This window comes from Carcharhinus amblyrhynchos, chromosome 10, assembly GCF_965287045.1.
Source record: "Carcharhinus amblyrhynchos chromosome 10, sCarAmb.v2.hapA, whole genome shotgun sequence".
NCBI lineage: Eukaryota > Metazoa > Chordata > Chondrichthyes > Carcharhiniformes > Carcharhinidae > Carcharhinus > Carcharhinus amblyrhynchos.
The window spans coordinates 47,202,984-47,217,946 of record NC_137333.1 but is presented as its reverse complement, the minus strand read 5'-3'; the positions used below and the strand labels follow the sequence as shown (position 1 = coordinate 47,217,946).

Here is a 14,963-nt window from a genome sequence, read left to right as displayed (position 1 = left end):
TCTGGGTTACACTGAACTTTAGCACCTAATCTGGCTTCTGCAGCCAGCTGAATTGATGTATGGGATACTGGTGATCAATTAGCTCCTGACAAATGTTTGCACTTCGCAGGTCCTTGGGTTTTAACCTGGTGTTATCGGTCATAGGGAGAAAAAATATCATTGAGCGACTATTGCAACACTTTAGATAGTGGTTGTTTGAATATGTTTGTATTTACATGTTGAAATGATCCAGTTTGTTTACATGATTATTTTTAGAAGAGAAAATGTGAACGTTTCAAGCTTTAACATTTCTTCTCAAAAAATGATTAACAAAATTGCATTTAATCCCTCCATGAGGAACACAAAGTTTCGTTTATCTGCATCCAAAAGTAAAACGAATCTCACTTCCAACTGAATGACTGTTACAGGGTTGTGAAACAGGAAAGCATAAGCACACTGGACTAGAATCACGGAGCAGACAAGTCCACTTCATACATTCCACATGTGCACAGAGCCAAGGATTGGTTGGCAACTTGCAAAAGTTGCAGTCACAGTTTTCCGTTTCAAGGCAGCCACATGACTCACTGACGTGAGAAAGGGGGCCAGAGCTCACTGTGATTGATCAGTGTGTGAACATCGCTCCTGGCTTCCCGAAGGCAGCAAGCAACTCACGGAATGAAGCACAAGTGACCAAATGGGTCCGATTCACATCCTCCTCATTCTCAGCTTCTCCGAGATCGCAAGTTCCAGCACCCGGACTTACTACATCGCAATCAAAGAGGAGACATGGGACTATGCGCCAAGCGGCACAAACATCCTTACAGACCAAGAGCTGGAACAGGATGAGTAAGTAGACTAGGGAACCCGTCAGCGGGTCAAAGCCGGTAGTGTTCCTAAATCTTTAAGTCTGTTATTGTGTGATCAGTGCTGTCCTTAAAGTGGGAAACTGCATTCTTTTTTCCAAGAAGATGATTATTGACAACGGAATGTAATTACCTCGCATGCGTGTTCCACTCAGCATTTCCAGTCTCAAGATTTCCTACATGTTTATATGTTCTTTGAATGTGGACATTACTGACAGGGCCAGTATTTATTGCACATCTTATTTGTGAGTGGTGAGCCCCATCCTTGAATTGCTGCCTTCCAAGTGATGTAGGTATAGCCACAATGCTGTTAGGGAGGCAGTTTCAGGATTTTAACCTAGCCATGATGAAGGAACATTGCTGTATTTCCTATTTAGGATGGTGTGGGAGAATTGCAGCTGGTGATGGTCTCACATGTCTGTTCCTCTTATGCTTGGCGAGTTGCTGCAGTACAACTTACAGATGGTATACACTGCTGCCATTGTGCATTGACGGTTTAGGGTGTGAATGTTTATGGTGTTGTCATAGAGACAAAAGGCCGGACTGTCCAACCATGCTCACATCAGATTTTCCCGTCCTGCTGCAGTAAACAGAGATTTGGCCGAGGGCCAAATTCTCCATCCATGACATGAATGGCCGGAGAATTATGGCCATAGAATTTTACAGCACAGCAAGAAGCCCTTCAGTCTATCGTGTCTGGTCAAGCCACATTGTAATCCTATTTATTTGCACTTGGTCCATAGCCTTGTATGCTATGGTGTTTCAAATCTCATCTAAATGCTTCATAAATGTTGTGAGGTAGTGTATATGGTGGCAATCAAGCAAGCAAGCTTCTTTATGCATGATGGTGTTGCACTACTTGAGTGTTGTTGGGGCTACATTCATCCAGGCAGATGAGAAGTGTTGTATTACACTCTTGTGCTTTGTAAATCGTGAAAGACCAGAAGCTGATTTACTCAATACAGAAGCCTCAGCCTCTCATCTGTTCTTATATCCAGAATATTTATATGATTCGTTCAGTTCCTGATTAATGATAATTCCTAGGATGTTGATGGTGGAATTCATTGATGGTAACACTATTGAATCTCAGTTAGATTCTCTCTTGCAGGATTTGTTTTGATTTGATTTCTTACTGTCAGATGTATTAACGTACAGTGAAAAGTATTATTTCTTGCATGCTATATGCTGAAAGCAAACTGTTCATAGAGAAGGAAATGAGAGAGTGCAGAATGTAGTGTTACAGTCATAGCAAGAGAAAGATCAACTTAATGCAAGGTAAATCCATTCAAAAGTCTGACAGCAGCAGGGAAGAAGCTGTTCTTGAGTTGGCTGGTACATGACCTCAGACTTTTGTATTTTTTTCTTGACGGAAGAAAGTGGAAGAGAGAGTGTCTGGGGTGCATAAGGTCCTTAGTTATGCTGACTGCTTTGCCAAGGCAGTGGGAAGTGTAGACACAGTGAACGGATGGGAGGCTGGTTTGCATGAGGGATTGGGCTACATTTACGTTTTTGTGCTTCCGTGCGGTCTTGCGTATAGCAGGAGCTATACCAAGCTGTGATACAACCAGAAAGAATGCTTTCTGTGGTGCACCAGTAAAGGTTGGTGAGAGTTGTAGCTGACATACCAAATTTCCTTAGTCTTCTGAGAAAGTAGAGGTCTTGGTGGGCTTTCTTTATTATAGTGTCAGCATGGGGGGACCAGTACAGGTTGTTGGTGATCTGGACACCTTAAAACTTGAAGCTCTCAACCCTTTCTACTTTGTCCCCATTGATGTAGACAGGGACATGTTCTCCTTTACACTCTCTGAAGTCGATGACAGTCTCCTTTGTTTTGTTGATGGAGGTACTAATTATCTGGCATTTATGTAGAGCAAACGCTACTGTTGCTTCTTATTCCTAACCAGAATATTGTCTAGGTCCTATCCTCTGGAGGACCGACTACCTCATTATCCAAGGAGTTGTGAATGCAACTGAACACTACATCAGTGTCAATTTCGCTTCAGATTTTATGATGTAAAGCAAGCTCAGTGATGAACCAGCTGAAGATGGTTGGACTGAGGACACTGTCCTGAAGAACTCCTGCAGCAATAACTGTAACATCTGGCCTCTAGCACCCACAACCATCTTCCTTTGTCTAGATATGATTCCATCCATTATACAGTTTTTCTCCCTGATTCCTATTGACTTCAGTTTTACTCGGACTCCTTGATGGCAAGCTCAGCTTGTTGCTGTATTGATAGCAACAGTAGTCATTCTCACCTCATGGGTGGAATTCAGCACTTTTGTTACATTGTGCTGTGATGAAGTCTGGAGTTGAGTGGCCCTGGCACATCTCAAACTGAGCATTGGTGAACAGGTTATTGGTCAGTAAGAAGATGGCATCTTGATGGCATCTTTGGTTGCTTTGCTATTGATTGAATTGGATTTGTCTTGCTTTTTGTGACATATCTGATAGTTAGGTACAAAGTATTTGGTGGAACTGCTTGGCTGGGGGCAGAACTCGCTCTGGAGCAGTAATCTTCAGCATTACATCTGGAATGATGTCACAGCCACTTTTCTGTCCAGTATGTGCTGTGGAATAAATCAAGCTGGCTGTGAACTGGCAACTGATGCTGGGGACCTCAGGGAGAGGTCAAGATTAATCATCTACTCAGCATTTCTGGCAGAGGATTATGGCAAATTCTTCAGTCTTGTCTTTTGCACTTATACATTGGGATCCTCCATCATTTTGGGTGGGGATGTTCATGGAGATGCTTCCCTTGTTAGTTTTCTAAATGTCTATTTCCAGTCATGATTGGATGTGGCAGGACTGTAGTACTTTGATCTATAGTGTGCTACTTCCACTGTTTGGCACTCATGTGGCCTTGTGTTTTACCTTCAGCAGGTTGGCATTTCATTTTTATGCTATTCCTGGCATGCTATCCTGCAGTCCTCTTTGAACTGGGGTAGATCCCGTGACTTGATGGTTACATTAGAGTGAGGAATGCTTGGAACATAAGGTCACAGCCTATGGCAGTTCTGTTGCTGCTGATGGCCACAGCATCTTCATAGAATTATAGAATTTCTACACTGCAGAAGGAGGCCATTTGGCCCATCAGGTCTGCACCAACCAAAATCCCATCCAGGCCCTATCTCCGTAACCCCACACATTTACCCCGATAATCCCTATAACCTACGCAGTTGGGGACACTAAGGGGCAATTTAGCATGGCCAATCAATATCTTTGGTCTGTGGGAGGAAACCAGAGCACCCAGAGGAGACCCACATAGACATGGAGAGAATGTGCAAACTCCACATAGACAGTGACCCAAGCTGGAAATCGAACCTATTTCCCCGGAGCTGTGAGGCAGCAGTGCTAACCGCTGTACCACTGTACTGCCATCTTGTGGCTGCCTTGTTTTGAACTTCTAGATCTGTTCTGAATCAATCCCATTTAGCATGATGGTTGTGCCACACAACATGATGGGGGTTGTTCTCAGTGTGAAGATTGGATTAGGTCTGCGTAAGGACGTTGTAGTGGCCACTCTTATCAGTACTGTCATGGATGCTGTGGCATGGATCTTTGATTTGGTTGGTGAGAATGATGCTAAATAGGGTATCTCCTCTTGTTGTTCCCTCATAACCTGTCATAGACCCAGTCTGGCAGATGTGTCTTTCAGCACTCCGTCAGTTTGGGTGAGTATCAGTTGATCTGTCCAGCCTTATTCCTATTTGACTTTTGTGTAATGGTTTGATGCAGCTGATTGGCTTGCTCGAACATTTCAGAGGAAAGTCAAGATCAAACATATTGCTGTGGGTGTAAAGACACACATAGGTCAGACTGTATAAGGACAACAGATTTCCTTCTTTGAAGGGTGTTAATGAACCAGATGGTTAATGCCACTCTTGTAATTTCATGGTTAATATTATTCAGGCTAATTTTTAAAAATCAGATTTAAGTAATTAACTAAATTTAACTTCCCAGTCGCCATAGTGGGATATAAAGTTGGGTCTCAAGTATTTGTCCAGGACTTTACATTCCTAATCCTATAACAATAGTCATGATGCTATAATTTCTGGCCTCCGTCACTGCAGTTTTAGTAGTACCTTGGCTGACTTTGGAAGTCAAACAATCTCCTGTGTTTGCTTTGTGATGATGTATTATTGTAAAATTATAAAGCTTTCATGTGTTTATGAATGCATGAATGACTGATGATGTGTTAAGTAATGGCATCTTCAGCTGTTTTAGAAATTGGATGACAAAGCAGTCCAATGGAAATTACATTGTAATCCAGCAGTTTACCCTGCAGCAGATGTAGAGTACAAAGTATCCCTTTGTTTGATAGTGTGAAGCTGTTTCTTTGAAGCAACATACCTAGCACTCCCCATTATGTGGCAATGTTAGTTTAACATTTATTTATGCATTTTATATTTTGCCAAGGAGTTAGGTTAGGAATTGCAGACAACTCCCCCTGTACAGGAAACATCAGTTCAGTTTCTGAAAACTATCCTGCAATGTGATCTTTTTTCGATTACTCAATAGCTAAACAGTCATCAGTTTGTCCAAATTCTTCCTTGCAACACATTTTATTTGTGACATTTATCAGGTTTCACTCATTTCGAAAATGCACAACTCTGCATTTGTAAGAAATAATTCTTGTTCATTTTGTTGGTAAAACTCACTTCCAATATTTCACCTTTTTTGAGACATTTCCACTCCTGATGCGTGGGACAATGTTTTTGTGTATCTGGTAGTGTCATCTTCTGTAAATTTTTAAGTATATGCTTGAAAATGAAAGAGTTGCAGAGAAGTTTACTGTGACACAGCAGCAAGTGCAAAACCTGATGAGCATGTTTTTTGAAAACAGGCAGGTAGCTTTTTGAAACATTGGAAAGTGGATAATACCACTGCTGAGTTGAAGGTTACCATGTCCCATAAGATATAGCAAAAATATTAAGCCATTCCCAATGGCATATTATCTTGCAGCCATTGGAATGAATTGTGGGCAGATGCTTTGGGGGAAATGTTTGATTTGATTTGATTTATTATTGTCACATGCACTAACATACAGTGAAAAGTATTGTTTCTTGCATGCTATGAAGACAAAGCATGCTGTTCGTAGAGAAGGAAATGAGAGAGTGCAAAATGTTACAGTAATAGCTAGGGTGTAGGGAAAGATCAACTTAATGCAAGGTAAGTCCATTTAAAAGTCTAACAGCAGCAGGGAGTTGTTCTTGAGTTGGTTGGTATGTGACCTCAGGCTTATGTATCTTTTTCTCAACGTAAGAAGGTGGAAGAGAGAATGTCTGGGGTGCATGGGTCCGTAATTATGCTGGCTGCTTTGACGAGGCAGTGGGAAGTGTAGACAAAGCTAATGGATGGGAGGCTGGTTTGCGTGATGGATTGGGCTACATTCACGATATTTTGTAGTTCCTTGCAGTCTTGGGCAGAGCAGGAGTCATACCAAGCTTTGATACAACCAGAAAGAATGCTTACTATAGTGCATCTGTAAAAAGTTGGTGAGAGTCACAGCTGACACGCCAAATTTCCTTGGTTTTGTGAGAAAGTAGAGGTGTTGGTGGGCTTTCTTAATTATAGTATCGGCATGGGGGAACCAGGACAGGTTGTTGGTGATCTGGACACGTAAAAACCTGAAGCTCTCGACCCTTTCTACTTTGTCCCCGTTGATGTAGACAGGGACATGTTATCCTTTATGTTTCCTGAAGCCGATGACAGTCTCCTTTGTTTTGTTGACATTGAGGGAGGGATTATTGTTGCCGCACCATATTCTCTATCTTATTCCTGTGCTCTGTTTGAGATCTGACCCACTACGGTGCTGTTGTCAGCAAACCTGAATATTGAATTGGAGGGGAATTTGGCCACACAGTCATGGGTGTATAAACATTATAGTTGGGGGCTGAGAACACAGTCTTGTGGGGCACCGGTATTGAGGATGATTGTGGAGGAAGTGTTATAGAGTCATCGAGGTTTACAGCATGGAAACAGGCCCTTCGGCCCAACTTGTCCAAACCCCGAAACTAATCCTAATTGCCTGCATTTGGCCCACATCCCTCTATACCCATGTAAATAGAGTCATAGAGGATTGTTGCATATCCTTACTGATTGTGGTCTGTGAGTTAGGAAGTTCAGGATCCAGTTGCGGAAGGAGCTGCCGAGGCCCAGGCCACAGAGCCTGGAGGTGAGTTTCGTGGGAATAATGGTATTGAAGGCTGAGCTGTAGCCAATAAATAGGAGTCTGAAATAGGTGCTCTTGTTATTTATGTGATATAAAGGACATCATTGTGTTTTGGTCGTGGGAAACAATGAAAGAATTGTCAGCGGCTGTACAAGCCACAGGGGGGGATTTGTAACTTACATTCTCTTTGAAACAGCCACATTGACTGTGGAGTTTCATAAATTGGCACAAACTGAAATGAGATTACCTTGCCCCATATTTTTATGTATTGTGTTGTTATCATCTGGAATGCATTTCCTGAAAGTGACAGGACTTTTAAGTAGAAGATTCAGTTGTGACTTTCAAAAGGGAATTTGGATATATGACTGAAAAACAAATAGTTATAGTGTTGTGAGGAAAGAGACTCATCAGATAATTACTTTAAAGAGCCAGCACATCTGTGATGGGTTGAATGGCTTCCATTTGTGTTGTGCAATATTTTCTCCATGTGCCACGCAGTGATCATTTCCAACAAGAGAACATACCAATATGTCCTCTCGACACTCCTTATCTTTATCATCATCGAATCCCCCACTATCAACTTCTTGGGGATTACCATTGGCCAGAATTTTAACTGCAGCTGCCATATAAATACTGTGGCTACAATAGCAGACCAGGGGCTTGGAATTCTTATTTTTTTATTCAATCAAGGGATGTAGGCTTTGCTGGCTAGTCCACCATTTACTACCCATCCCTAATTGCCCTTGAGAAGGTGATGTGAGCTTCTTCTTCAACCATTGAAGTCCTTGAGGTGTAGGCATGCCCACATTGCTGTTAGGAAGGGAGTACCAGAATTTTGACCCAACAACAGAGAAGGAATGGCACTACATTTCCAAGTCAGGATGGTGAATGACCTAGAGGGGAGCTTTCAAGTGGTGGTCTGCCCTGTCCTTCAAGATGGCAGTTATTGTGGGTTTGGAAAATCCTGCCAAAGGAATCTTGGTGAGTTCCTGCAGTGCATCCTGTAGATGGTACATATTGCTGCCCCTATGCAATGATGGTACAGCGAGTGAATGTTTATGGATGGGGTGTCAGTCATGCAGGCTGCTTTATCTTGGATTGTGTCAAGCTTCTTGAGTGTTGGAGCTACATTCATCCTGGTAAGTGGAGAGTATTCCCTCATCCTCTTGACATATGCCTTATAGATTGCACTTGCAGAATCAGCAGTTGAGTTACTCACTGCAGGATTGCTAGCATCTGGCTTGCTCTTGTAGCTACAGTATTTATAAGGCTAGTCCAACTAAGTTTCTAGTCAATGTGGTAACCACCAGCATGTTGATAGCGGGGGATTCACTGAATGGCAAGTGGTGATAGCTAGGTTCTCTCTTGTTGGAGATGCTCATTGCCTGGCACTTGTGTGGTGCAAAGGTCACTTGTCAACCCAACTCCGAATATTGTCTCGGTCTTGCTGCATTTGGATATAAACTGCTTTAGTATCTGAGGAGTCATAAATGGTGTGAACATTTGTGTAATCACCAGTGAACATTCCCACTTCTGATCTTATGATGGGAGGAAGATCGTTGATGAAGCAGCTGAAGATGGCTGGGCCTAGGACACCATCCTGAGGAACTCTACAGCGATGTCCTGGAGCTGAGGTGACTGACCCCCCACAACTATTTTCCTTAGTGCCATGTATGATTCTAACCAGCAGAGTATTTTCTGCCTGATTCCCATTGACTCCAGTTTTGCTAGGGCTCCTTGATGCCACACTCAGTCAAACGCTGCATTGATGTCAAGGGCAGTCACTGTCACCTCACCCCTGCTATTCAGCTGTTTTGTCCATTTTTGAACCAAGGCTGTAATGAGGCCAGGAGATGAGTGGGCCCTGCCAAAATTGAACATCAGTGAACAGTTTATTGCTGAGCCAGTGCTGCTTGACAGCACTGTTAACAACCCCTTCCACTTCACTGATGTTTTTGAGCGAGAAAAGACTGGTGGGACTGATGGCTGGGTCGGATTTGTCCTGCTGTGTGTGTACAGGACATACCTGGACAATTTTCCCCACTACTGGATAGATGGTAGTGTTGTAGCTGTATTGGAACAGCTTGGCTAGAAGCGTGGCAAATTCTGAAGCACAATTCTTCAGTAGTATTGCTGTGATATTGTCAGGGCTCGTAGTCATTGCTATATCTAGTTCCTTCAGCCATTTATTGATATCACATGGAGTGAATTGAATTGGCTGAAGACTGGCAATTGTGATGCTGGGGATCTCCAGGGGAAGCCGAGGTGGATCATGCACTCGGAATTTCTGGCGGAAGATTACTGTAGATGTTTCAGCCTTGTCTGCAGTAAGTAACTTACCTCCTGAGTCCTCAAATCCTGTCCATCACCTTCAAGGTGCAAGACAGGCATGTGATGGAATATTGCCTGGATGGGTGTCATTCCAACAATACTCAAGAAGCTTGGCACCACCTGGGATAGCCTGCTTAACTGACAGTATATCCAGCATCTTAAAACATTCACCCCCTCCACCACTGATGTATAGTGACAGCAATATATATCAGATTACAAGATGCACAGCATCAACTTGTCAAGCTTGTTTCAACAGCATCTTCTAAACCTGCAACCTCTACTAATTCAGAGGACAGAGGCAAAAGACACATGGAAACACCATCACCTGCAAGCTACACACCATCTATATTGCCTTTCCTTACCTGTCTCTGGGTCATAATTCTGGAACTTCCTTCTTTGTAGCATTACGGATGCCCCTACGCCAAATGGACTGCAGCGGTTCAAGAAGGCAGCTCACCACCACTTTCTCGAGCAATTAATGGTGGACAGTAAATGTTGGCCCAGCCAACAACGCCCACATCCAGTGAATGAATAAAAAAAAGGCCCTACATTACTCAGGAATGGATGCACACAGGCTTCCACCAAGGAGTCTAACAAGGGGGTGAATTATTATCTTAAAATTAAGCCCATGACTGTACTAATATTTATATTCAAAATATTAAAAAGCAAGAATTAATTTAACAGTTTGTCTTTAGTAATTGCAGCAGTGGTTGCTTGAGGCTGAGAGATGGGGGAGGGTTTCAAAGCAAAGTTATGCTAATGCTTGAACATTCCTTTAGATGATGTCTATCAGCTGCTGTATATTTACACCAGTCTAAGAATGAAATGATGAAAATCGCTTCATTTTCAGGACTTTTGGCGTGCATTTTGTTCTATCATTAACTGAAAGCTGAGCAGCCATTCACAATTCATGCCCGCAGTTAGTAAAACCTTTCCATCAAATTCACAGTCTTGATATGAAAATACACATGGCAGTGTTTCAGACTCAGACTCAAATTTGACCACATTGTTTTTGGTCCACACATAAGGCAATCAGTGTTAAATTGGGATAGATTTTCAACACACCACCCTTTATCATCAATGTCATTTGTCAAATTGCTGCATTTTACCTGTCCATTAGAGAAACACTTTGATTTATTTGCTTACAATTGAAACAAATAAAAATTAAAATAAACAGTTCCTAAAATTGATCGCCAATTCACAAAGCCAGTTTTTACATTTGGGCAGCAAGCTGAAAATTCAGTGCATTGTCTCTCGTGTAAGAACAAGAATCAACAGACGTCACCTTAAACTGATGCACATTAAACCAATCTGCTTACTGCACACATAGACAGGGTACATGTGGTACATGTTACAGTGTTTGTAGCTGTATATGGGCATCAGGGGATGTTGGTAAAGCTAAGTTTATTGACTTCTTAACTGCATTGCAAAGGTGTGGTGTTGGGGAAATCCTGTTTTTGGAATGCTGCTGTTAATGTGGCAATGACTCTCCCAGATGGAGTTAGGAGGATAATTCTAGGATGCAGGCTAAATGATGATAAAGGGATGGCAGTGACATATATCCATTTAAGGATTGTGCGTGACTTGGAGGGGATATTAGAAGCATAACATTTCCCATAATATTGCTGTTTTTAGTGATGGAAGTCCTAATATCTCTGAGATATTGTCAAAGTAACCTAATCCTATAATGCACCCTGTGTTTTTGATTATACGTGAAGCAGCCAATCATTTGTAGCCAGATGACATGAATGTTGGAGCTTAGGCAGGTTCTGAAATGGCAAGAACAATAAGGCAACTGCAGCTCTTTCATGCTTTGTGATGACAAATAGTTTACAGAAGTGAGGATTGGTTTCAGTTCTCACCAAGACTTGATTTAATCATAGAATCATCGAATCCCTTCAGTACAGAAGGAGGCCATTCGATCCATCAAGTCTGCACCGACCACAATCCCACCCAGGACCTATTCCCACAACCCCACACATTTATTCTGCTAATCCCCCTGACGCTGGGGTCAATTTAGCATAGCAATCAACCTAACCTTCACATCTTTGGACTGTGGGAGGAAACTGGAACACCCAAAGGAAACACGGGGGGTGGGGGAGGGGGAGGGGGCGGCGGGCGGAGTGCAAACTCCATACAGACAGTGACCCGTGGCCAGCATTGAATCTGGGTCCCTGGCGCTGTGAGGCAGCAGTGCGTGGAAAAATCCTACCTTGTGCACAAGATTCAAGTGGTTCCTGGCTTGACAGCAAACTCGAAAGCAAGATCTTTGAGGTCTGAATTCCTGGACACATACCTAAGGAGGGGTCATGAAATACCTGGTTCTCATTTGCTGCCTCCAATAGATCAGCCTTATCAACTGTGACTCTGCTAGTGGTATCTTTTCAAGTGTTTATCTATATCCTCAGGACCTTGTGCACAAGCACTTGTACTTGATGAAGGTAGTGACAGTGCTGGGTGCAGTGTGACGCTTTCTGTGCAAGTGCTTCTGATATCTTGATTCTCCTGTTTCTGTTTCTTTTGATTATACGTAATAGTTTCCTATGGGAAGATAAATAGTCGTGAGATTTTAAGTTAGCGCACGTATGTGTACTGTTGACCATCCCATTTAAGAATGTGCCATGCTATTATGTTGCTCTCTGTGAATTTACTTGAATGATTTGGGTGGTTTGTACATATGAGCTACAGGTTTTGTGAGTATACTTTGTGGCATCCAGGTTTGGGGCAGGTATTTTTGCATAGTAAGTTGTACTGCAGCCTTTTCTTAGCAGGTTTTTTTGGTTGAGTTACACTTTTGTCCTGAACCCAGATCAGCTGCATTCTGAAAACAATACCACTCTGTCTAAAGTCTGCTTCGGTGTTTGGATGAACCATCTAATATTGAGCAAGGTGCTTTCCTGTACCTGACAGAATTGCCTCTTATTCCTGCAGTTCAGCATCTGGTAATTTGAATGGTTCTCGTTTTAACAGTTCTTAATTTTCGAGCATATTGGAGCACACTTGGGGTATAGCAATACGCCAGACCAGCTAAGCACCTATCAGTTTCTGAATCAGTCCTAATACTCCATTGAGTACAGGACTGCCATTAGTTAAAGGACAGTGAGAATACTTTCAGAAATGTTAGTAATACACAATTGAACTTTGAATAGTATGCCAACAACACCTTCTGGACTGCATTTAGGATTATTAGGCAAACAGCACTTATTATGATCAACATAAAAATAAATATGACTTTTAAAAGGCAAATTCCAAAAGAATGAAAATCAAATAAATCACCCCATCAGTGTCACTCAGTTGGGAAAGATGGAACATATTTAAGCTAACAATATTTTGAGAATAAAGGATAACATACTGCCAAGAAAGCAAGCTAAATAGGCATTTGACAAGAAGAAGGAACAGGTTCATTAAAATAGCAAAAAGGTTGAGGGAGAAAAAGAAGGAAATAATAATTTTAGGAATTTGGTAATCCACTGTGACAGATTAAATGAGATATGTTACCATCCCAGCTAATGTTACCACATGGCAGTCAAGTCCCAGAGCGGAAGCCTGGCTCAATAGGTCATGAACGGAGTCACTGGCCTGCCGATTAACTTTTAAGAAAATAATAAAACCTTTATTAAACAATTAACTATAATTCACTACATGTTCACCCCAGCTATATCCTTACAGATATACACAGATCTGTAAGGATAACACAAGTTACAAATTATACATTTTAAACTATAATATTCTTATTAAGTACATAGTCCATATAAATCAACAGGCCAACTGTGGTCAGACACCCCACACTCTGAAACCAAGTGACAGATGCCACCAATACAACTTCTGTGGGTTTCTCATCAAATCCCTCCAGTTGCTTGTCACACTGTGAGCCAGATGATCTCACTGGAACTCTGTGTTTCCAAACTCCGGTCTCGAAGAACTTGCTTGGAATTTTCCCCCTAATGATGTATTCTCTCGGATGCCTTCACCAAGGATCCACCTCCAGAATTTCAATCTCTCCTTTCAGGTGTCCGCTATTTGGATTGCCATGTACATTCAAGCTTTCACACAATCTGTCATGTACCCAGCCATGCCTATTGAACATTACTGTTTCACATGCGGTATTAAAATGTCATCAAATTTTTGATTGATCACGGATATCTGGCTTCTCACCTAGCTGACTTTAAACTGGTTCTTGAAGCTGTGTCTTTAACTTAGAGCATTTTCTCTGTTTTTTTACCTTAAGTTCACTGAATAGGACCTTGTTCAACTCCTTGTTCTTTGTTCCTTTAATTTAACTTCTTCCTGTTTCGTTTTGTCCCCACTGCCTGCATTTTTGAGGCTCTGATTTGTGCTTTTGGGAATTCTGCTTTCTGTGGCTCCCTTGTCCAGTCCAGCTTCTCCTGGTTCTACCATCAATTCTTTCTTTTCTACGGTGGTTCCTGGTTGCTAAGCAAAAACCTAATTTTCCCTTAATCTGTTTTGCATTGAGGTTGTAAACCCTCATTGTCATGTATGAGTCTAAACCAAACTATAATCATATGGTACAGAAGAAGCCCTTTGGCTCATCGAATCTACACCGACAGAACTATACTAATTCCACTTTGAAAGATTTGGCCCATAGCCTTGAATGTTCTGACATTTCAAGTGCTCATCCAGGTATTTTTTAAAGATTGTGAAGTTTCCCACCCTACGACCCTCCCTGGCAGAGCATTCCAAATTCCTCTGGATTAAAAAAAAGTTTCCTTAGATCCCTTCTAAACCTCCTGCCCCTCACTTTAAAATTATGCCCTCTCATTATTGACCCTTCAACTAAGGGAAACAGCCACTTCGTCTCTGCCCTGTCCATGCCCCTCATAATCTTATACGCCTCAATCAAATCCCCCCTCACCTTTCTGCTGTGAAGAAGATAACCTGAGCCTATCCAGCCGCTCTTAATAGGTCAGGTGCGCCATCACAGGCGAGATCCTCATAAATCTCCTCTGCACTCTCTGTAGAGCAATAGTATACTTCCTGTAATGAGGAGTCCAGGAACACACACAGCTGTGGTCTAACCAAAATAACCTCCCTGCTCCTATTATCTACACCATATCTGATAAAGGCAAGTATCCTCTTAAGCCTTCTTAGGTACCCTATTAACCTGTCCTGCCACCCTCAGAGATCTATGGGCAAGCATGCCAAGATCCCTCTGTTTCCTACTGTCCTGCCATTCATTGAGTGCTCTCTTGTCTTGTTGCTCCTTCCAAAGTGCATCACCTTGCACTTTTCAGGGTTAAATTCCATCTGCCATTGATCTGCCCATCTGACCAACCCATTTATATCTTCCTGCAATCTAAGACCTTCTTCCTCACTGTTAACCACCTCGCTGATCTTCATGTCATCCGCAAACTTGCTTATAATCCCTCCCACATTCTTGTCCATATCGTTTATATTTATTACAAACAATAAGGGACTTAGCACTGATCCCTGTGGTATATCACTGGACACCAGTTTTCTGTCACACAAACAGCCTTCTATCACTGTCCTGTCTCTGTCTCCTACCACTAATGATGTGGAGATGTTGGCGTTGGACTGGGGTAAACACAGTAAGCCTCACAACACCAGGTTAAAGTCCAACCAGTTTATTTGACAG

The 14,963-nt window shown here is 42.2% G+C and overlaps 1 protein-coding gene across 2 annotated transcripts in view; it reads left to right on the top strand.

Moving 5' to 3' along the window:
- The first annotated feature begins 586 nt into the window (after positions 1–586).
- The window catches only part of LOC145348917 (ferroxidase HEPHL1-like), a 98,572-nt gene continuing 84,195 nt past the window's right edge, over positions 587–14,963 (top strand). For both annotated transcript variants that reach the window (XM_080196992.1, XM_080196991.1), the window contains exon 1: positions 587–825. In XM_080196992.1, the coding sequence (XP_080053118.1) occupies positions 674–825 (152 nt within the window). In that variant the 5' untranslated portion in view covers positions 587–673. The remainder of the gene's footprint in view (positions 826–14,963) is intronic.